General features: G+C 39.1%; 1 protein-coding gene across 5 annotated transcripts in view; it reads left to right on the plus strand.

The window, feature by feature from the left end:
- Positions 1-21,352, plus strand: part of POLA1 (DNA polymerase alpha 1, catalytic subunit) — a 308,989-nt gene that overhangs the window by 8,886 nt on the left and 278,751 nt on the right. For all 5 annotated transcript variants that reach the window (XR_014780622.1, XM_084789335.1, XM_084789337.1 and 2 more), the window contains exons 4-15: positions 1,969-2,049; positions 2,651-2,766; positions 3,229-3,291; positions 4,166-4,258; positions 4,678-4,765; positions 5,037-5,238; positions 5,327-5,505; positions 12,312-12,424; positions 13,502-13,615; positions 15,395-15,469; positions 16,301-16,439; positions 18,845-18,999. Coding sequence is in view for 4 of the 5 variants with exons in the window: in XM_084789335.1 (XP_084645461.1) it covers positions 1,969-2,049; positions 2,651-2,766; positions 3,229-3,291; positions 4,166-4,258; positions 4,678-4,765; positions 5,037-5,238; positions 5,327-5,505; positions 12,312-12,424; positions 13,502-13,615; positions 15,395-15,469; positions 16,301-16,439; positions 18,845-18,999 (1,418 nt within the window). In the remaining variant the exon portion in view is untranslated. The remainder of the gene's footprint in view (positions 1-1,968; positions 2,050-2,650; positions 2,767-3,228; positions 3,292-4,165; positions 4,259-4,677; positions 4,766-5,036; positions 5,239-5,326; positions 5,506-12,311; positions 12,425-13,501; positions 13,616-15,394; positions 15,470-16,300; positions 16,440-18,844; positions 19,000-21,352) is intronic.

Raw genomic sequence — 21,352 nt, forward strand, 5'->3', positions numbered from 1 at the left:
GCGAGGCACTGTGTTACTTACTTCTTGATTGTCATGTGGGGCAGTTGCTATGCCTGAGGAGATGTGAGGCATTTTTATTAGTTATCTTTCTCTGCTGTGATGAAATACTTGATGAAAGCAACTTAAGGAAGGAAAGGTTTCTTTAGATGACACTTTGAGGCCACAGTCCGTCATCCTTGAGAAGGCATGGTGGCAGAAGTGACATTGTATCTGTAGTCAGGAAGTAGAGAGAGAGGAATGCTCTGTGCTCAGTTTGCTTCCTTCTATTTATTCAGTCCAAGGTCCCTGTCCCTGGAATGGGGCTGCCTACACTTAAGATGGGTGTGCCCACCTCAATTAACCTTAATAGATAACCTCCCATAGGCATGCCCCGAGGCTTATCCACTGGGTGATTCTGGATCCTGTCGGGTTGGTTACAGCCTGCACTGTCCTAGCATTGCTAGGATTATATCTTTTGTTTAGATTTTCCTTAGTTAAAGAAAAAGAAGCATAAAAATAGGAAGTTGATTTGAGGATCATTTAGAACAGCAGTTCTCAACCTGTGGGGTTTCATATCAGATATCCCGCATACCAAGCATTTGCATTACAGTTCATAACAGTAACAAAATTACAGTTATGGCTTTCCAAAGATGGCTTTCACGTCTGTGGATGATGCCCCTGAAATGATAGTTAACGTTTCCTTTTGCTGTTTCTTGTTGAACCAATAAAGTCTGTGAACCCTAAAAAAAAAAAATACAGTTATGAAGTAGCAATGAAAATAATTTAATGGGTCACTACCATATGAGGAGCTATATGTATATACATTTTTGGTTTTTGGAGACAGGGTTTCTCTGTGTAGCCTTGGCTGTCCTGGACTCGCTTTTGTAGACCAGGCTGGCCTCGAACTCACAGCAATCCTCCTGCCTCTGCCTCCCAAGTGCTGGGATTAAAGACGTGCGGTGGGGCACCCCCCCAGGCCATGAGGAGCTATATTAAAGGGTTGCAACACTAGGAAGGTGGAGAACCTCTGCATATACCCAAGAATAAATCCCCTAGAACATGACCATGTAGGAACTGAGAGGGAATGCTTAGGTAGGAGACTCAGTCATCGGTGTTCCCCTCTACAAGAAGACTAGTGAGGAACTCCCGTTCTGTGGATCCAACACACATCCCATAGCCTGTGGAAATAAGGGACAAGCTTTGGGTTCTGCCTTTTCCACTTTGCAACTAGTCTTGGGTAAGTCAGTTAATATCACTAAGCTACAAGTTTTCTATTTTCCAGAGTTGCTGTGAAGAGAGTACAACAGGTTGTAGATGTGAGATTTTATTTGAGCCACAGAAAACATGGTTAAGGTTGGCCATACTGTTTTTGCATAAAACCCAGTGGTTCCTGCTTACAGGATCTGACTTCTTGGCACAAGAATGTTGACTACTGTGTGGCTAGGTTTCTCTTAGAAATTAGAGTGCCTTTCAGGGCTTGTAGGTTCTTTTTTTGTTTGTTTGTATGTTTTTGTTTTTCTGTGTGTGTGTGTTTTTTTTTTTGGTAGAGCAAAATGGCTATAAAGCAGCCTTCTATGGCAAAGTTTTTACCCTGTGGGTCAGATCACTTCTCTAGCTCAGCTATCTAGATATGCTCTATATCTTTAGGGTTTGACTCTACACCTGCTGTGCGGATGTTATACCTTTTATAACACCTGTTTGAGCAGAATTCTACCAAACTTAAATTGGAACAGACCAGAAAGAGTGAGTAGGTATGAAGTGTTTGGGTTTTGAAGTTTTGGGCCACGACTGAAATATTACTGTTCATTTTATTTTTGCTACTTTGTAGCTCAGGATGGCCTCCACCTCATTTTGCCATCCCAGCTGACCTCAAGCTTGTAATATTCCTGCCTTAGCTTCTTTAGCACTGAGATTACAGAGATGTATCACTATGCTAGCTTTTGGCCACCTTGGGAAACTTGATTCCAATGTTAAATTTTATTCTTTCAGATGGTACAGGCTATGTGGAAGATGGCCGAGAGATTTTTGATGATGACCTTGAGGATGATGCACTTGACACCTGTGGGAAAGGTACTACACTTTGTTTTGAAAAATGTCATTTTGAGATTTGAAGAATTATCCAAAATTGGAAATGACTTGACAGTATGATACAGCCTGCCTTTGAGAATATGTTGTAATAGAGGAAAAGTTGGTTAGAAAATTACATGTAAGTAGCAAAATTTCAGTAGGAAATAAAGTCTTAGGTCCCCATTATCCAAAGACTTTGGTCTTGTATACTTACTTTAAAATTTTTAGTTTTTTAGTAATTTTAGAATTGGAGATTTTGAGGGATGGATGCAACAATAAGTAATGTCTTATAATTCCTACTGAGGTGGTATACCTAGAATATTAGCACTCTAATAACTGTATGGTAGAAAAACAGTTTAGCTTGTTCAACATGTGTCCCAGGATAGCTATGAATGCAGCCCAACACTACATCATAAAGTTCCTTAAAACATGATGCTTTTCAATTTATCTCACTTACGTCTTTCCTGTGTACCTTGTGCAGAATTTCTCAATTTTGTATTTTGAATTCTTATTTTATTTTCTTCTTAAATTTCTTCTTAAATGACTGTGAGTAGGCTTCAGTTTTCCATCTAGTACATGTTTCTGAACACTTCTTTTTCAATAGGGAGTGATGGCAAAGCAAGCCGAAGGGACGGAAAGAATGTAAAGAAACCTCCAGTGACAAAACCAAACAATATCAAGGCATTGTTCATTGCTAGTGCTGGGAAGAAAACTACAGATGTGAGTTTCATGTTTCCTTATATAGTGTCTTTTCCCTGTGTGAAATGAATTTAATCTTTCATTGCAAAAATGGTATGTGTTTAATACATGTTTGAGTAACGTTCTATGAATTGCACTTAGTAAGGTAAATTTAGGTTTTATGTGAATATAGGCACCGCAGTGGTTTGAACTTAGGAGACAAGAGAACATTGAATAGAAAAGCTGAAATGACAGTATGTTTAATTTTAGCGACAAGCAAGAAAGTCACGGAGTAAAGATGAAAATAGAGGCTGAGAGTAGAAATTCAAAAATTGAGTATGCACAGGTGATGGTTAAAATGTGAGTAGTAGATGAGAGTGAGCAGTGAAGGGCTGACGGGGGTAGGGTCTCCCTTTCAAAAACGTATGCGTGGTCTGCATGAAAATGTTCAATCCAGAACGCTCTCATTTAAGCTATTTAAATTTTATTTTAAATAATATACAGAAAGCGGTAGACCTGTCCAAGGATAATCTGCTAGGTGACATTCTGCAGGATCTGAGCACTGAGGTAAGTGAATTTCCCAGAGTTGTAAAATATGCAGGGGACACAGGCTAAAGAAACAGTTTAATATACAGAGCAGGCTGTCACTAGAAAGAAAAGTGCTGGGGTGTTACCATGCATGCGCACACAAAAATCAACCCCCCCCACACACACAAAACAAGAGCCCTCAAATTAGTATCTTCTCACTGTTTTAGGTTTCTTCTCATCATTTTAGGTGAGGCGTTTCCAGCTGTTATTGCTCTAAGATTATTATGTAGATGGGCTGTGTGGGTGTGTGTGTGTTGGAAGTAGTAAGACTACATCTAAGACTCGGTTCTGTGACTGTTCGTTCCTTGTATTCAGTTGCTGTAGTGTGTGCTCTGTAAATGGACTGAAACCTGTCAATCTGCACACTTGGGCATGAGAGCCCTATTCTGAATTCTGAGTGGGGGTGAAGGAAGAGTAAGCGAGCTGCTTTGGATAGAACTCAAACAGGCTCTGTTATAATGTAAATTTAAGATTTGGCCATATTTTATAAAGACTAAGCTTCTCTTTAGAAGTATACATCTTTCTAAGTGAGCACTGATTAACTGACTAATACCAATACTTTGTAGTTCTATTTTGTTGGATGTGAAATGTAATACCTGGAAGGGTAAATGAAGAGAGTATGTTAAATGCTTGAAAGAAAAAAACTTAGGGATGGGTTAAATATCTCTTCTGGTTTTCTAGTGATTTCTGTAGTATTGTTGCTATAGTAACTGCAGTGCATAAGCATGGATCCTGTTGGTGGGGAGGGAAGGAAAAATGCTTTACTTATTGGGCATGAAAGAACAAATGTACTTTTTCTATTATGTGGTAAACCAGGCATGACAGTGAATGCCTGACTTCCCCTTTTTTTTAGACATCCCAGATAGCTCCACCGCCTGTATTGATACCAAAGAAGAAAAGATCTACTGGAGCTTTGCTCAGTCCTTTCTCGGTGCACACCCCTAAGGTAAAGTCGGTAAAAACACCCTTCTCGATTTATTGCTCCTTTAAATTTGTTTTATTTGCCTATATGAAGTAGATGCTTTTGAATTTGTTTTGTCTCTTTTAAATTAGAACTGCCATTCAATATATAGTTTCATGAATTTCAAAAATAGCATGTGCCTGCTTTTTTCTTAGTAAATTTTGTAGTAACTAGTACATGTTTATTATAGGTATTACAACTGTGTTAAATGCAATAATTTTCTTCCTGGAAACAAGTATTTTTTGTGTAAATCCAGGTAACAGTAAAATAATTGAAGCCATTATATTAGCAATACATAAAATCTTTTTATAAGTGGGAACTGTCATTATCTTTGGTCAGGGTAGGACAGTTGCATATTTTTAGTCTGCACTTCTAACTGACTAAACACTTAAAAACATTTGCAGGAAATTCCTTCAGGAAAACCTGCTTCTCCTGTCCTCAAGAACGAGCCTCTGCTAACTTCCATTCCTCTTAAACATAATGAATTTGCTGGTAAGTCTCTTGTTAGGCAATAGTGCAAGTTGTTGAACAGTGGTGCCACACATGGAGGCTTGGTGATACTGAAGATACTGAAGGTGATGCTGAAGGTGGCACATGTAAGCATGAAAGGTTGGATTTATGCTAGTAGAAGTTAAAAGCTTCCAACATGAAGATTAAAGAGAAGTACAAATAGAATGTAGGAAAAGACTGTTATTTCTCTGTTGGGTAAGCTTTGTGCCTCATGGCACTGGCACGTGATCAGAATATATGGTGATATCTACAGGAGAGCTGGCCCAGCCGGAGAGTCCAGAAGATGAGCAGGAGTCAGGGTTAATGGAGTTTGAAGACGGTGACTTTGATGAACCCATGGATGCTGAGGCGGTAGATGGAGACCCTGTGACTGCCAAGAATTGGGACCAAGAGAATGAGCCATTAGAGAAGGTGGAACATGAAGCAGATCCTGAGAAAGGGACCACATCTTATTTGTAAGTATGTTTTATGATTTTTCTGAAAAATAGTACTCTAATTATTCTATTGGATTTTATAAAATTTTTGAAAATGTGATTTCTACAGAGAAAATTTTCTCCCAGATGTCTCTTGTTGGGACATTGATCAGGAGGATGAAAACAGTTTCTTAGCTCAGGAAGTTCAAGTGGATTCCAGTCACCTCCCATTGGTAAAAGGGGCAGATGATGAACAAGTGTTTCAGTTTTACTGGCTGGATGCTTATGAAGATCCATACAACCAACCAGGTAATCATACCTAGAGTAATCTTAGACTTTATTATTAGAGTATAGTGCCTTTTTCCTTACATACTTTAGTAAAAATTGATTGGCTTTGTTTTTCTAATAGAATCAAACATTAATTTATCTCTTTTAAAAGTAATTATTATTATTTTTTGAGATAGGTTCTCTCTATTATGTAGCTTTGGCTGTTCTGGAACTTGATATATAAACCAAGTTTTTTGAACCCACAAGATCCACCTGCCTCTGGAGGGTGGATCTGCCCCAGTGCTGAGATTAAAGGCATTTGCCATCATGCCGAGATTAGTTTTTTCTCTAATTCAACAGAGAGCATCCATTGTGGGCTGAACATTCAGACTGAGGTGGGACAGGGTGAACAAGCCAGACAAATTCCTTATATAGAAGCTTAACATTCTAAGTGGGTTGAGAGTTGGTGGTAGTTGGATGGTGACCAGCTGACCTTGTCTTAAGAATTGAACATTCTGGTGGAGCATGGCCCACAGAACTAAGCAGACCTCATGGGGGCTCACAGAGACTGAAGCATCAATCATGGGGCCTACATGGGTCTGCGCTTGCTCATCTGCATATGTTATAGTTGTTGGCTTGGTGTTTTGGGGGAGTCTCTGACTCTTTTGCCTGCTCTTTGGACCCTTTTCGTCCTACTGGGTTGGTTGCCTTGCTTAGCTTTGATGTGAAGGTTTGTGCGTGGTCTTATGTATCTTGTTATGCTGTATTTTGTTGATGTTCCTGGGAGGTCTGTTCTTTTCTCATCTGGGGGAGAGGAGAAGTAGTGGGGGAACTAGGAGGAATGGAGAGAGGGGAAGCTGCAGTTGGGGTGTATTGTATGAAAAAAGAATAAATAAAAATAAATAAAAATTAAAAAGAATTGAACCCTGAGCTGAGAGATGAGGTACACTCTAAGCTGAGGTAAAGGCACTTTACCTTTTTTTTTTTTTTTTTTTTTTTGATTTTTGAGACAGGGTTTCTTTGTGTAGCCTTGGCTGTCCTGGACTCCCTTTGTCGACCAGGCTGGCCTTGAACTCACAGCAATCCGCCTGCTTCTGCCTCCCAAGTGCTGGGATTAAAGGTGTGCGCCACCACGCCCAGCAAGGCACTTTAGCTTTAAGGAAGCAATAAGTGCAAAGACCTGAAAGAGGGCCAGAGGATAAGGAGGCCTGGGTGATTATTAGACCATTGGAAATGACCAAATTGATGAAGTTGATGATAAAGGGCAAAGGCTAGTTTACAGTTATAGTTTCTATTGCTGTGATAAAGCACCAGGACCAAAAGAAACTTGGAGGGAAAAAGGTTTATTTCCTTTGATACTTTGTATTCTGTCATCCGGGGAAGTCAGAGTGGGAATTCAAGGCAGTACCTGAAGACAGGAACTGATACAGAGGCCATGAAGGAGTGCTGCTTACTAGCTTTTTGTTTCTTGTGGCTTGCTCTGCCTGCTTTCTTATAGCACCGAGGACCAGCAGGTCAGGGTGCCTCCATCCCCGGTGAGCTGAGCCCTAACACATCAATTATTAAGTAAGTGCACCATGGGCTTGTCCACAGGCCAATCTGGTGGGGGCATTTTTTCAGTTAGGTTCCCTCTTCCTCACTGACTCTAGCCTGCATCAAGTTGACATAAAAGTAACCAGCATAGCTGAGCACTGAAGGACCTTGAAAGCCTCAAGGACTTTCAACCTCATTCGACGAATCCTGGAGGAATGTCAGAAGGCTTAATTGCAGTGTGTTATAGTCTCATAATTGACTTTACATTTTAACAAGAATGCTCTGGCATGTGTGGAGAAGAGATTATGTGTATGTGAGTGAGTGAATGAGTGTGTCCGTCCATCTGTCCGTGTCCGTGTGTATATGCTCATGGAGGCTGGAGTGGGGTAGCATGGAAATGTGAATGTCTTGAAGATCAGTCAGAGTACAGGTGCTGGTAATTGGACCATGGTTATTAGGTAGAAATGAAAAACATAAAAGAGCCAGAAGGCAGAGGCAGGTCGATTGCTTTGAGTTTGAGGCTAGCCTGGTTTACAAAGCAAGTCCAGAACAGCCAAGGCTACACAGAGAAACCCTGTCTCAAAGAACCAAAAAACCAAAAAACCAAAAAAAAAAAAAAAAAAAAGAAAGAAAGAAAGAAAGAAAAGTAAATATGTTTTTAAACTTTATTTTGACATAAGCCTTTTGTAGATTGTATGGGGGCAGGTAACTGGAAATACTTTCTGGTCATTCTCTTTTTTCTTGGGGGATTTCAAGACAGGGTTTTTCGTGTGTGTGTGTGTGTGTGTACGTACGTGTGTACGTGTGCCCCCCCCCCCCCCGGCTGTTCTGGAACTAGCAACATCAACCAGGCTGGCCTACCAAGTGCTGGGCTTAAGGTGTGCGCCACCACTTCCAGGCTTCGCCATGGTTATTCTAATGAACTAATTCTGTGAATGTTAGGAACGGACTGGTTCAAAAATGGCTTCCCAAGAACAAAACAAAGAGAATATTCTTTAATAATCTGTAATGCAGAAAACAAACAAACAAACAAACAAAAAGAATCTGTAATGCTCACTGGGTAGTGGCGGCGGGCACCTTTCATCCCAGCACTCAGGAGACAGAGGCAGGCAAATCACTGTGAGTTCAAGGCCAGCCTGGTGTACAAAGTGGGTCCAGGACAGACAAGGCTACACAGAGAAACACTGTCTTGAAAAACCAAAACAAACAAAAAAAAAGAGAGAAAGAAAGAAAATGAAAAAAGAAAAAAAGAAAAAAGAATTTGTAGTGCTGAATTTCTCAGTGAGAGATGTTGCTACTCCCTCTTGTAGGGTAAAAATCACCTAAGAATAGCTCAGAACATCATTGTGGTACTAGAAGTTTGTTTTTGTTTTGTTTTTTCGAGACAGGGTTTCTCTGTGTAGCCTTGGCTGTCCTTGATTCACTTTGTAGACCAGGCTGGCCTTGAATGCACAGAGATCCACCTGCCTGTGCCTCCCTGAGTGCTGGGGTTACAGGTGTGTACCACCACTGCTCCCGGCTGGTTAGAGGTGTATTCTATTTTTGTATTTGTTATTTGTATTCAGACAAATAACTGAAAAAGTCCTCCTTGAACTGAACAGATGTCTTCCCTGTGGTTGTTCCTGGATCTGTGTGTCTGCTACCAGGTTGAACCTTTCTTATTTTAGTTAATCTAAGAATTTAAAAAGTCCCCCAAATGAAGTAGTGGAAATGCGTTTTTCATCTTTACCTCCTCCGCTTATAAATAGGAAGGAAAATAACTTTTCACTTGCCTAATGTATCCTGGCGTTTGGCCCAGAATGACTTAGCTGTGGATATAAGAACTACATTTAACTAGCTAGCTGCCTTTGTTAGCCCTAGGATTCATGCCCCCTGTATTTTCTCTGAAGACCTGTGGGGAAAGTTAGCTCTGTGGAACTGAGGTGTTATAGGCAGCATAAGGATGCTGTCCTCCGCATTGTCTCTGTAGAGGGGCTGGTGAAGTGGCTTAGCAGCCTTTACCTGGTGACCTGAGACAACCTACATGATGAAAGAAGAGAAGTAACTCCTGCTAGTTGTCCTTTGACCTCTGTATTCCCCACTCTCAATATCTAAATACTAAAAATCTCAGATATTTGCATATTTACATCTGCATCCTGGCAAACTGGTAAAACAGATTTTTTTTTTCAAGACAGGGTTTCCCTGTGTAGCCCTGGCTGTCCTGGACTCGCTTTGGAGACCAAGCTGGCCTCTGTCTCCTGAGTGCTGGGATTAAAGGCGTGTGCCACCACACCTGGCATAAAACAGAGTTTATAGATTTGATTAAGAGATAATTTCCTGTGATCTAATATTATCCAGGAGAGTCAGTATGATCAAAATCAACGTGGTCTACCTGATTAGTATAAAAGACTGTATACTTCTGAAATAGAATTGTCTGCATTTAGATCTCTTGGGGCCTGTGGTGGATACAGATGGTATTAGTGATTTCCCGGAGAGTGCATCCAAATAAAACTAGAGAGAATAACTGTATTAGTAAAGCACGTGTCAAAGAAGAATGGCTTGGAGACCTGATTTAAATAAAGATAACTTGATATTACCTAGAAAATGTCAGTGATTCCTGGGGGAATTGTCAGACCATTAATATACTTCCTCTTAGCAAATATTTTTATGCTTTTGCAGAATCACTTAGGTAATATGTGGCCCTATCTTAATTTTTAAGGCAGTTAAAGTTATTTTAACCAACCCACTTCAGCTAGGGCAAAGTGATTTGTTATCCACAGACTTTTTTTGGCTGATAAACTGTAGTTTGGTCATGCTGGAGATTGAATTTAGGCATACTGAGCTACGTTGCACGGGACATATTTTGCAGTTATTTTTTGAGGTCAATGATCATGCTGACAAACTTCTGGACTCAAGAAACCTTTCATCTCAGACTCCTCTAAGTAGCTAAAACTATAGACCTGTACCACTTTACCTACTTTAATTCATCATTATTTTAAACAATGGGAAGAATCTGTTACCGCTCCATCATCCAATTGCTGTGGTAAAAGGACGTTTCTGGTTCAGAAGAAGGACTCAAATTATCTGGACTGTTTATTTGTTTAGAAAACAGGTTCGGGCTGGGTGTAGGGCTCACACCTGTAATCACAGCACTCGGGAGGCAGAGGCGGAGGCAGAGGCAGAGGCAGAGGCAGAGGCAGAGGCAGAGGCAGAGGCAGAGGCAGAGGCAGAGGCAGAGGCAGAGGCAGAGGCAGAGGCAGAAGCAGAAGCAGGCGGATCACTATGAGTTCGAGGCCAGCTTGGTCTACAAAGCAAGTTCCAGGACAGCCACAAGAGAAACCATGTCTTGAGAAAACAAAAACAAAACAAACAAACAAACAAAAAAAAAAAACCCAAAAAAAGAAAGAAAGAAAGAAAGAAAGAAAGAAAGAAAGAAAAAAAACCTAAGGTTTCAAAAGACAAGGACCCTTTTAGTCCCTTCCTGCCATAAGTCTCGATTTCTCACTCTCAGTCCACTTTCCTCTTCTGTGACACTTCTCAAGCTGTGTCCTCTGCAGTGCCGTATTTTTCTGTTTATGATGCCAATGGGTTAAATAAAATAGCTTTTAAAAGCTTTAATCTTAGGGGGTTGAACAGTTTCGTCGTTATAGCTGGTAATGATCACTGAGCTTTCGTGAAGTCAATGCTGCTAATAAGAACGGAGTATGCCTAAAGACCCAGTTATTGTTGCTCACTTTCTTCCAGATTCTAAGTCAGTCAGTTATTGCTGAATGAACCATAATTATGAAAAGAATTTTACTCTTTGCATATCGGAACATATCCTGTCTTCATTATGACTTTTTCAAGGTTGAATAATCCTGACTGCACCTGGTTTCAGCTAGTAACTTTGGGGGGAATGTAATCTTTGTTTACCATGATCTTTTTGTGGCAAATGAGGCATAAACAGTGTCAAATGTGTTGCATGAAGTGTGATATTAGTTTGACTGTAAAATGAGCTATTTGAATCTTTGAATCCAATATTAGGGTCTTTATTTTTCTTTGCATGGAATTTTGTTTTTTCATCTTTAACTGTTGTGAGGATGACTTCTAATTTTCTGTGCTACTCTGATTTTTTTCTTTAAATCATCCCCAGTACCTCCTTCCCTCTCCTTATATTCCCCACTTATACCCCCCACCTCCTTGTTGAAAATCACACAACCTTTGTAAGAATTTTAATCATCTGCAGAAATGAAAATCTTTAGACGGTCTTATTTCTTTCTGTCAGAATGAGTGACAAAAGAAAACCCTGATGAGCTGTCTTGTGGAACTAGGGTAATTGGCCTTGTGAACAGTAACCTTTGCATGTGTCAGAATTTTCCTAGTATCTAAAATCAACGGCTGTGTGAGTGGCTGTGTTGATTACTCAAAATTTATGGAGCCTGGGATTTTGCAAAGTTGACCATCTCTTGAGTTGGCTATTAAGTCTTTGGAGTTCTTCTTTGATGGCCAGTTTTCAAGAACAGTGACTTGATGTCTGCAAAGGAATTATTTTAATGCTACACTATTTATTACCTGGTGATCTTAGAAGAATCAATAGAAGGAAACATAAGACGTCGGGCCTGGTGGCAAATGCCTTTAGTCCCAGCACTCAGGAGGCCGAGGCAGGCAGATCTCTTGTGAGTTTGAGGCCAGCCTGGTCTACAAAGTGAGTCCAGGACAGCCGGGGCTACACAGAGAAACCCTGTCTTGAAACACAGAATAAAAGAGATGGGAACAGAGATATGAACTAGCTAGGTTTTGTTTTAGTAGCTTGTGAGGTAGATAAGCATAAAATAGATAATAGGGGAACTGTATTCTGCGACTTTAGTGTTATATGGAATAAGGGGTATGAAATATAAACTTTTTCCTAAATATAATTTTGCATATGGAAAAATACTTGTTCTTATGCACAAATAATAGATTTTCATTAGTAAATGTAAGTGAAAAACAATTTAGATTACTATTTTCAGGCTTTAAATTCTCATAAGAGGTTTTAGGCAGATTTATTAGAAAATACTTTGTTTCTCTTAAATTTAGATAATCTGGGCTCTAGTGAAAGAATTCATACCAAGTTATGGAATTGTTTTGCCCCTTTCTCCTGTAGTCACAGATTGTACCATTATGTTGACGTATATGCCTCAGGTATAGACCAGTGGACTGGTCTTAGGGAGTGGGCGGCAAGTGTATCTTTTGGTTGGAAATTAGTTCTCACAAAGGTGTAAATACGTGAACACATTCATTGCACCTTTGTAATTGTCCCTTTAAATTTGATGTACTTTAAAGCTTTTATTTCCTGTTGTTTTCCTTTGTTTTTTCAGGTGTAGTTTTCCTGTTTGGCAAAGTATGGGTTGAATCAGTCAAAACCCATGTGAGCTGTTGTGTTATGGTAAAAAACATTGAGCGAACACTCTACTTTCTTCCCCGTGAAATGGTAAGTGTTAGTGATGATTACCTTTTACTTTTAATAGTTGTTTAGGACACACATTCTGTGTTCTGGCACTCTGTCCTTCTGCAGAGTAGGAATTCTCTACAACTCCAATTCTTTTTAGTTCTACTTACTGTCCACTCACTCATCAGCAAGTCCTTTAGGGGTGGAGGAAAGTATAGAAATGAAGTATAACTGTATAATTTGTTAGAATAAAAGTGTAAAATATATAATGCTGGGGATTGGAAAGATGACCTAGAGGTTGAAAACTGTTACTGTTGTTGCAGAGAACTCAGGTTGAGATTCTGGCATTCACACCGGGTAGCTTATAACCACTGGCAACTCCAGGAGATCTGATACCCTTTATAGATTCCACTGGCACTCTCATACACATATGTACACATAGATATAAATATTTTTGTTGTTTGTTTAATTTCAAGATAGGATCTCACTTTGTGGCTCTGGCTGGCCTGGAACTTACTTTGTAGACTAGGCTGGCCTCACTCACAGAGATCTGCCTGCTTCTGCCTCCTGAGTTGCTTGGATTAAAGGTGTGCACCACTGCATCTAGTTTCATAGACATAGTTTAAAAAGGAATACATGTTTAAAATATATGTAAGGATTTTTCTTATTTTCCTTTTAAATAAACAATTGGGCTTGTGATTTAAAGTCTCTGAAACACGACTCAGCTTTCTTGCTTTTGCTTCATGGGCAGCAGTAACACCATCTCCATGGCTATTTAACAGAGTAGTTTCCATTTCTTTCCTCCTCTTTGTCTGAGCTTTTGCGTCTCTACTTTCCATCTCAATTGACTTGTGATACTTCTGGACCAGAATTTAAAACATTGCTTGTTCCCATCTTGGAGGATTGGTCATTTTTGTTCTGATTGGCTTTCATAATGCAATGGAAAATTTGTCATTGGGTTTAATATACTTCGTAGGCCTGTGTCGTCACAGGCATTTGTAATAGGGTGCCAGTCAGTGTTTAAATGAGTGGTGGTGAAAGTTGATTTAGGCTTCTGTTTTTTGTGGTTGAGAAGACTTATATTTTGCTTCCTTCATTCTTCTCTCCATGGGAGAACAGAAAATTGACCCAAACACGGGGAAAGAAACAACTCCAGTTACAATGAAGGATGTTTATGAAGAATTTGATTCAAAAATTGCAACAAAATTTAAGATAATGAAGTTCAAGTCCAAGGTTTGTATTCACTACTGTGTTTTTTTCTGGTTCTTGTTTACTTCCTGACTTGGCAAATAGTTACTGCACATTCATGCAGAATGTCTTCTGCAGTTATAACTCATTAAATGGAAATTTCAGTGGTATGAATGTAGAAACAGTATCTTTGATTTGTAAAAAGTACTTTAAAAATCACTTATGAAATTATAATCATGAATCTGAATAAAAAGATGATTTGTAGCAAGTCAGTTGCCCCCCGTGCTCACAGCATACCATGTGATTCTGTTCTGAGATGGAAAAGAAACTGTTGTGATTTATTTATACTTATTATTGCCAATAAATTTTTCTTAAGAGGACGGATGAATAATGCCTTGCCTTTAAAAATTCATGTCTATGATATTGTTTCTAATAGAATGACAATGTTCTATTTGTGTGAACTGTGTGGTATATTGTCTTGATTTTGTTTTGTTTTGGGTTTTTAAAGACAGGGTTTTTCTGTGTAGCCTTGGCTGTCCTGGATTCACTTTGTACACCAGGCTGGCCTCGAATTCACAGCGATCCACCTGCCTCTGCCTCCATGAGTGCTGGGATTAAAGGCATGCACCACCACGTCTGGCTTATTGTCTTGATTTTGGTAACCTGTTTATGCCTTTGGCTATAAATATGGGGACTGTAATGCATTTAAAAATACTGGCTAGAGGCTGGACAGATGGCTCAGGAGTTAAGAGCACTGCCTGCTCTTCCAAAGGCCCTGAGTAAAATTCCCAGCAACCACATGGTGGTTCACAACCATCTATAGTGAGATCTGGTGTCCTCTTCTGGCCTGCAGGTGTACATGCAGGTGAAACACTGTATATTCAAGTAAATAAACATACTGCTTATAAACAACTGTAATAAAGGGAGATCAAGTTCCTAGGCTATGACTCTTAATTATTTGAGCTTGAAATTAACAGTTATCTTTAAAATTCCAGAAACAGTACACAAACCCTCACGTTTGATCACCATTACTGCAGCTAGACAGTAAAAAGAAACTCTTAAAAAAAACTTTGAGAAGCAGTGTATTATGATGGTAACGAATGTAGGTGCTAGGGCTGGATTGCTTGTGCTTTTAGGCTTTGCCCTGTTGTGTGCTAGTGTGTAACTATGGGAAGTGCAGATTTACTTTTCTGTGCTTAGAAAGGGGCCATATTGCATATCAGAGTTGCGCTAAGAGTTAAATCACGAGCAGGGTGCAAGTCTTTAATCCCAGCACTCGGGAGGCAGAGGCAGGGGGATTGCTGTGAGTTCAAGGCCAGCCTGGATTACAAAGCAAGTCTAGAGAAGCAAAGATAACATAAAAGAAACCGTGTCTGGAAAATTCTTTAAGAAGAAGAGTTAAATACCTTAATTCATATTAGGTGATAATCATACTGTATTAGTCTTTGACGCATAGCCAATATGAGCATATGAGCTGAATTTATAATGTCCATTTCATTATTTCAGCAAGATGCAGTTGCTTAATTTAGATAGTAGCAATGATTTAATGCATTAACTTTGTAAGAAACCAATCTTATTGTTTCCCTTGTATGCAACTATTTCTTAAGTTCTCTAGTGTTCAAGATGTTTGTTAGTATTTTTTTGTCACTAGGGGTTTTAGTTGAAAGGAGAAAAGGTGTCTTTTGTTTTGTTTACTTTGTGTTGTTAGGATGCTAGATTCCTGATGATTAAATATGGTAATATCTGTTATTTGTATATCATATTGGTCAACTTAATTTTTGCAAAGTTCTTGCCATGATAATTTTAAAATATCCTCTTACCCAGATGGTGGAAAAGAACTATGCTTTTGAGATACCCGATGTTCCAGAAAAATCTGAGTACTTGGAAGTTAGATACTCGGTAAGTCAAAGAAAACTGTGGGATTTGCTTTAGAATGACATTTTTAAATCTTTGAACCTTAAATTGACTTTCAGTGAGGAGTGTGGCAGGGTTCCTGAAGCCCATAGTTCATGAATAATTGAAATTGGTAAAATTAAGTAATGTAGCATAGGTTATAATGGCTTTCAAGTATACATCTTCAGATAAGTAAGTTGAAGCAGCACAACTGTTTGTCAAGTGGAATAGGTATGCTGCATGATGGAGTTGGATGTCATTAGTCTGCTGTGATGGCTTGTGACTAGAAGAGAGGGGAGAGAGGGGTGTTGGGAGCATTGCTACAGCCCTGTTCTTGCTCCTCTGAGAGGCAAAGTCATTGCTGTGGGTTTTAATTAACTGGACTGTAACCTTTTTACCTCTGTTCTGGTGTTTTGAGCCTGATGTTGAAAAAGGGAAACTTTTACTAAGTTTTTTTGACAAGAGTGATGAAAAATAATATGGAAATATTTTTAGGGAGTTCCACTGTATTGCTTTCATTCTTCCAATGGAGTGATGCTTGCTTGGTTGTTCTTTATCAGTGAGGCAGAAAAGCTCTGGACAGAAATTCTCTTTCGGGGGAGCTTCTTGTCCTATTTTTCTTCTAATGGGTGTCATCAGGATGCATTATTTTGTCGTCGTCATGAATTGTTTTTGTTTCCCACTGTGAATTGTTTTGGATTTCATTTGTAGCAAATTATGTTTCATATATATCAAAGGGTTCTTCTGTTGCTCCATAGAGGCTTTGTTTATTTCAGATATAGACTAGAAAATGTGAAATAATAGTTTTAAACAAGAAAAAGGTTTTTTCTTTTTCAGGCAGAAATGCCACAGCTTCCACAGAATTTAAAAGGAGAAACATTTTCTCATGTATTTGGAACCAACACGTCTAGCTTGGAACTTTTCTTGATGAACAGAAAGATCAAAGGACCGTGCTGGCTTGAAGTAAAAAATCCACGTAAGGAAAAATATTAAGTAGATTCCTGATAGATTTTTTTCTTTACTTTCCCTACTTTTATTGAAAATAAATCTTTTCTCATACAGTATTATATTTTCTCCTCTTTCTACTTTTCCCAGTTTTTCCCTATCTCTTCTCTCCTCCGGCCGGATCCACTCTCTTTCTGTCTCTTACTAGAAAAGAATAGGCTTCTAAGAGATAACAATGAAACATGACAAAATAAAATCTAATAAGATGAAGCTAAAACTATCACATTGAAGTTGGACATGGCAATCCAACAGAGGAAGAATCCCAAGAGCTGACACAAGAATCAGAGACCCTCTTATTACAACAATCAGGAGTCACATAAAAATGGCAAGGACAAAACTGTAATATATATACAGAGGACCCAGTGCAGACCCCATGTGCACCCTGTGCTTGCTGTCTCAGTCTCTGTTAGCCAATATGCACCTTCCTTAGTTGATTCAGAGGGCCTTATTCCCCTGCTGTCCTCCGTTCCCTCTGTCTATTACAATCTCCATGGGATTTCCTGAGGTCTGAGAGGAAAGATTTGATGGAGACCACCCATTTAGACTCTCTCCATATAATGTCTGGCGGTGGGTCTCTGTATCTGTTCCCATCTGTTGCTGGAGGAAGCCTCTCTGATGATGACCAGATAAGGCACTGATCTATGACTATAGCAGAATATCATTAGGGGTCATTTGACCTTTAAAAAAATACACTAGTACTGTCGGGTTTTACCCTAGCTCTCTAGGCTATCTAGTCTCTGGCTCTTGGTTACTAAAGCAGTGTTACTAAAGCAGTGTTGGGGTGGAGTGGGCCTTAAGTCAATTCAGACATTGGTTGGCTACTCCTACAAGTTCTGTGCCACCATTGCACTAGCATATTTTGAGGCAGGACAGATTGTATATCAAATGTTTTGTGGCTGGATTGGCTTCCACGATTCTTTTTGTAACCTTCATAGTACTTTCTTGTACCAAAGAGAGTACAATGAATTGTGTGCGGGTTGTCCTCGGAAATGAGGTCCTCATGTCAATTTGCAGAGCGTAACCCTTTGTATTAGCAACAGCTTGGGTTGTTTGGGAATTTCCATTGGACCCCCATTAGATTTTTTTTCTCCTGTATTAATTTATTCTTGTTACATCTCAATGGTTATCCCATCCCTTGTATCCTCCCATTCTTCCCTCCCTCCCATTTTCCCCTTATTCCCCTCCCCTATGACTGTTCCTGAGGGGGATTACCTCCCTCTGTATATGTTCATAGGGTATCCCCCTTTAGATTTTTTAAAGGGAAGTTTCTAATACCTGGCAATTTACTCTGAGGAAGGCCTTAGTGCAGCCAACTGTGTGGGGTGTGTCCCTCATTATCTTGTTGTTTGCATGTTCTTCTAGCCTGGCTGATATAGTACAATTGTTCTCCAAAGTGAATTGCTGATCTTTGGGGGGGGGAAGAGGAAAAATCACAACCTAATGTGGACAGGACTCTTTGACTGTTACCTGATGTTTTTAACACTTTTATCTAGGATACTCTTTTGTCTTCATAGCTCCTAAAACATTTGTTGTTGTTGTTGTTGTTTTGTTTTTTCGAGACAGGGTTTCTCTGTTTAGCCTTGGCTGTCCTGGACTCGCTTTTGTAGACCAGGCTGGCCTCGAACTCAGAGATCTGCCTGCCTCTGCTTTACGAGTGCTGGGATTAAAGGCATGTGCCACCATGCCTGGCTTTGTTTTTGCTTATTCTTATTTATTTATTTATTTATTTATTTATTTTCTTTTTTGAGACAGGGTTTCTCTGTTTAGCCTTGGCTGTCCTGGACTCACTTTATAGACCAGGCTGGTCTCAGACTCACAGCAATCCATCTGCGTCTGTCTCCCTGAGTGCTGGGATTAAAGGCATGCGCCACCATGTCCTAAAACATTTTTTAAAGATTTATTTATTTTTATTTCATGTGCATTGGTGTTTTGCCTGCATGTATGTGTGAGGATGTCAGAGTCATTGGAATTGGAATTTTAGACAGTTGTAAGCTGGCCATGTTGGTGCTGGGAATTGAACCCTGGTCCTCTGAAAGAGCAGCCAGTGCTCTTGACTACTGAGCCATCTCTCCAGCCCCTTAAAAATGTTTTTAGTTCCTCTAAGGCAGCTGTTATTTTTATAAATTGATCTTGGGTTCTTAAAAAAAAAAGAAGCCATTGACCCCCTCTTTTCCCCCCAAATGAACATAAGTATATTCACACACACAAAGATTAGCATACCACTCACTAATGTGGCTTATATTTAGTTAGGTGTTACAATATGTCATTCTTATTAGATGATAGCCTTGAAGAATATCTGTTAATCAAAAATGTCATAATTATAGCACCTTTCCTTTTTCAGTAAGTTATTGATGTGTTATATCTATTCTTTTTCAGAGCTCTTGAATCAGCCAATCAGTTGGTGTAAATTTGAGGCAATGGCTTTGAAACCAGACCTGGTGAATGTAATTAAGGATGGCAGTCCTCCTCCACTTGTCGTGATGTCTTTCAGCATGACGACAGTGCAAAATGTAAAGAACCATGAACACGAGGTAAAGAAAAAGGACAGATTTTGTACTTATGCCTTAGATACAATGCTTGCCTGAATTTGTACGGCTTTCCTACAAAAGCAAGTTGTTCTTTTTGGAGGAGAAAGGATACTAACTTGGCACCAAGCCATGTTTTAAAGAATGAGTTGAATTTGCCTGGTATTACACATTTTTAAAAAAGGATTTAAATTGCTGGAAATATTTTGATTTTTGTTTTTAAAGTAGACATGGGGAAAATAATGTAATGCACTTCTTATGTCAGTCACATATGTTTAGCAGTTAGCAATGTTTTGTGACACATGTTTATATCCCTCTTTTCCTTTTCCTTTTTAAATATTTAAAATGTCATTTAACTTCAGCATACTTTGGTATACTTCTGAAAATATTCACATTTTCTCTATGTGTGTTTGTAGTGTATGTATTTGTTAGTAAGGTTGTGTACAAGTATGCACGCACATTTGTGCATGTGAAGACCAGAGGTGGACACTGGGTGCCTTTACTTGATTGCCCTCTATGCCTTTGTTTGTTGACACAGTCTCTCACTGAACCTGAAGCTCATCAATCCTGTTAACTCTGGCTGGCCAAGTAACTTCAGGGATCTGCCTATCTCCTAGCACTGAGGTTGCAGGCACATGCCACCATACCTGGCTTTTTTATATGGATATTTAGGATCAAAACTCAATCCTCATACTTTCTTGGCAAGCACCTCCCTACCCCCTACTTAATGCACATTTTCTTATATAATATCATCAACACGATTCCTTAATACAGTCTATACTTTCCATCATATACATGGAAGAATCTGTTTCTCATGATTTTTTAAAAGGTGAATTGTTTAAATTCAGATTTACACAAGAGAGTCATAGATGAACTGCTGTTGTTGTTTTCTTTTTAAACAAAATCTCAATTGTTTTATTTTTACCAATGAAGACTTGGGAGCCAGACGCTAGGGTAAAAGTCGAATAAATGCTTGTTAGCTCAGAGGCAGGGAAAGAACCCTCCTTCAACCTCCTTCATACTTAATTAATGTCCCTCCCTTCTACTTCCTGTACATCTCTCTATCTGTTCTCCTGACTTCTGTTTTTTTTTTTTTTAATAATCCTATGTTCACTTCCTGTCAACTGGTTGCTTGTTTCACCTCTTGACCTGTTTAATCCTGTTTACAGTATTCAAGCAGAATGCTCTTGGATTAAAGGCATGTGCTAAGGTTGAGCTACACCACACGCAAAACAGGGTTTTCCAGCAAATAACACAAGTCGGGGCCATAGTGTGATCAAATACCCTGCAACGGAACATTTAATTTTTATACCTCTTGAATTTCTTTTTAAATGGCAATAGCTCCCATCTATCCCCGTTGAGTATTTTTTTTCAGTGATAAGGAATAATTAAACAACTATTGTTGATGATCTCATAGGAAGTCTCATTTTCTGTGTGTGTTGTGGTACAATTCTGGTTGTCAGGCTTTGCCCACTGAACCATCTCTGTCATGTTACTTGTAGAATATTTGGTAGATTTAATTTCTGGCATTCATTATTGTTACTATTATTATTTTCGAATTTAGATCTTAGTATGTTGCCCAGGTCTTGAATGTCTGGGGTCATGAATTCCTTTCACCAGTTGCTTAAGTGGCTTCAGCTACAGCTACTGCCCCACCCAGCTTGTTGTTTTTCATGGATATGTTAATGTTACTTCGGTTAATCAAAGCTCCTCCATGTTTGCTTCTAAGTCTTTTTGATATTTATGTTTTTAAAAATACCATTTTAGTAATGTTTTCTTTTAGTGTATAGTTTGATCACTTATTGATTGATTATAGTGTTGAGGATTGACTTAAGACTTTGCATATGATAAGCTCATTTACTGAGATCTGTCCACTGTCCTTGATCTTTAAAAAAACAGTTAACATAGTAGACTGCCAGAGTTAATACTTAACCATTGAGGAAAGGTTTAATTAGTACTTGGTTAAAAATAAGAGAAATATTTAATCCCAGAGTGATGTTTCCGCATACCATTTCTTCACAAAGGAAATAGGGCTTTGTGGAGAAAAGCCTGATTCAGAGCAAGAAATGTGTAAGATAAACCTGGAACATGTTGTTACAGCCAAAAGCAAGGTAATAGTAAAATTTACTGAAGATGCATCTGACTCAGGAAACAAGCTGAAAACTGTCCCTCTGGCAAAATATGGGACAATATGAGCACCAGAAGAGTAATTGCTACAGATATAACTATCAGATACATAAATTCCTTATGGTGCTGTCAGATAATACCACCACATTAGTCACTTTATGAGGGAAGTTAGGGAACAAACTCATTTGAAAACATAAAAATAAATGAATCAATGTTTGTCCTGACTTTTTCT

Source organism: Acomys minous (genome assembly GCF_964271855.1).
Source record: "Acomys minous genome assembly, chromosome: 7".
In the NCBI taxonomy this organism is placed as follows: Eukaryota; Metazoa; Chordata; class Mammalia; order Rodentia; family Muridae; genus Acomys; species Acomys minous.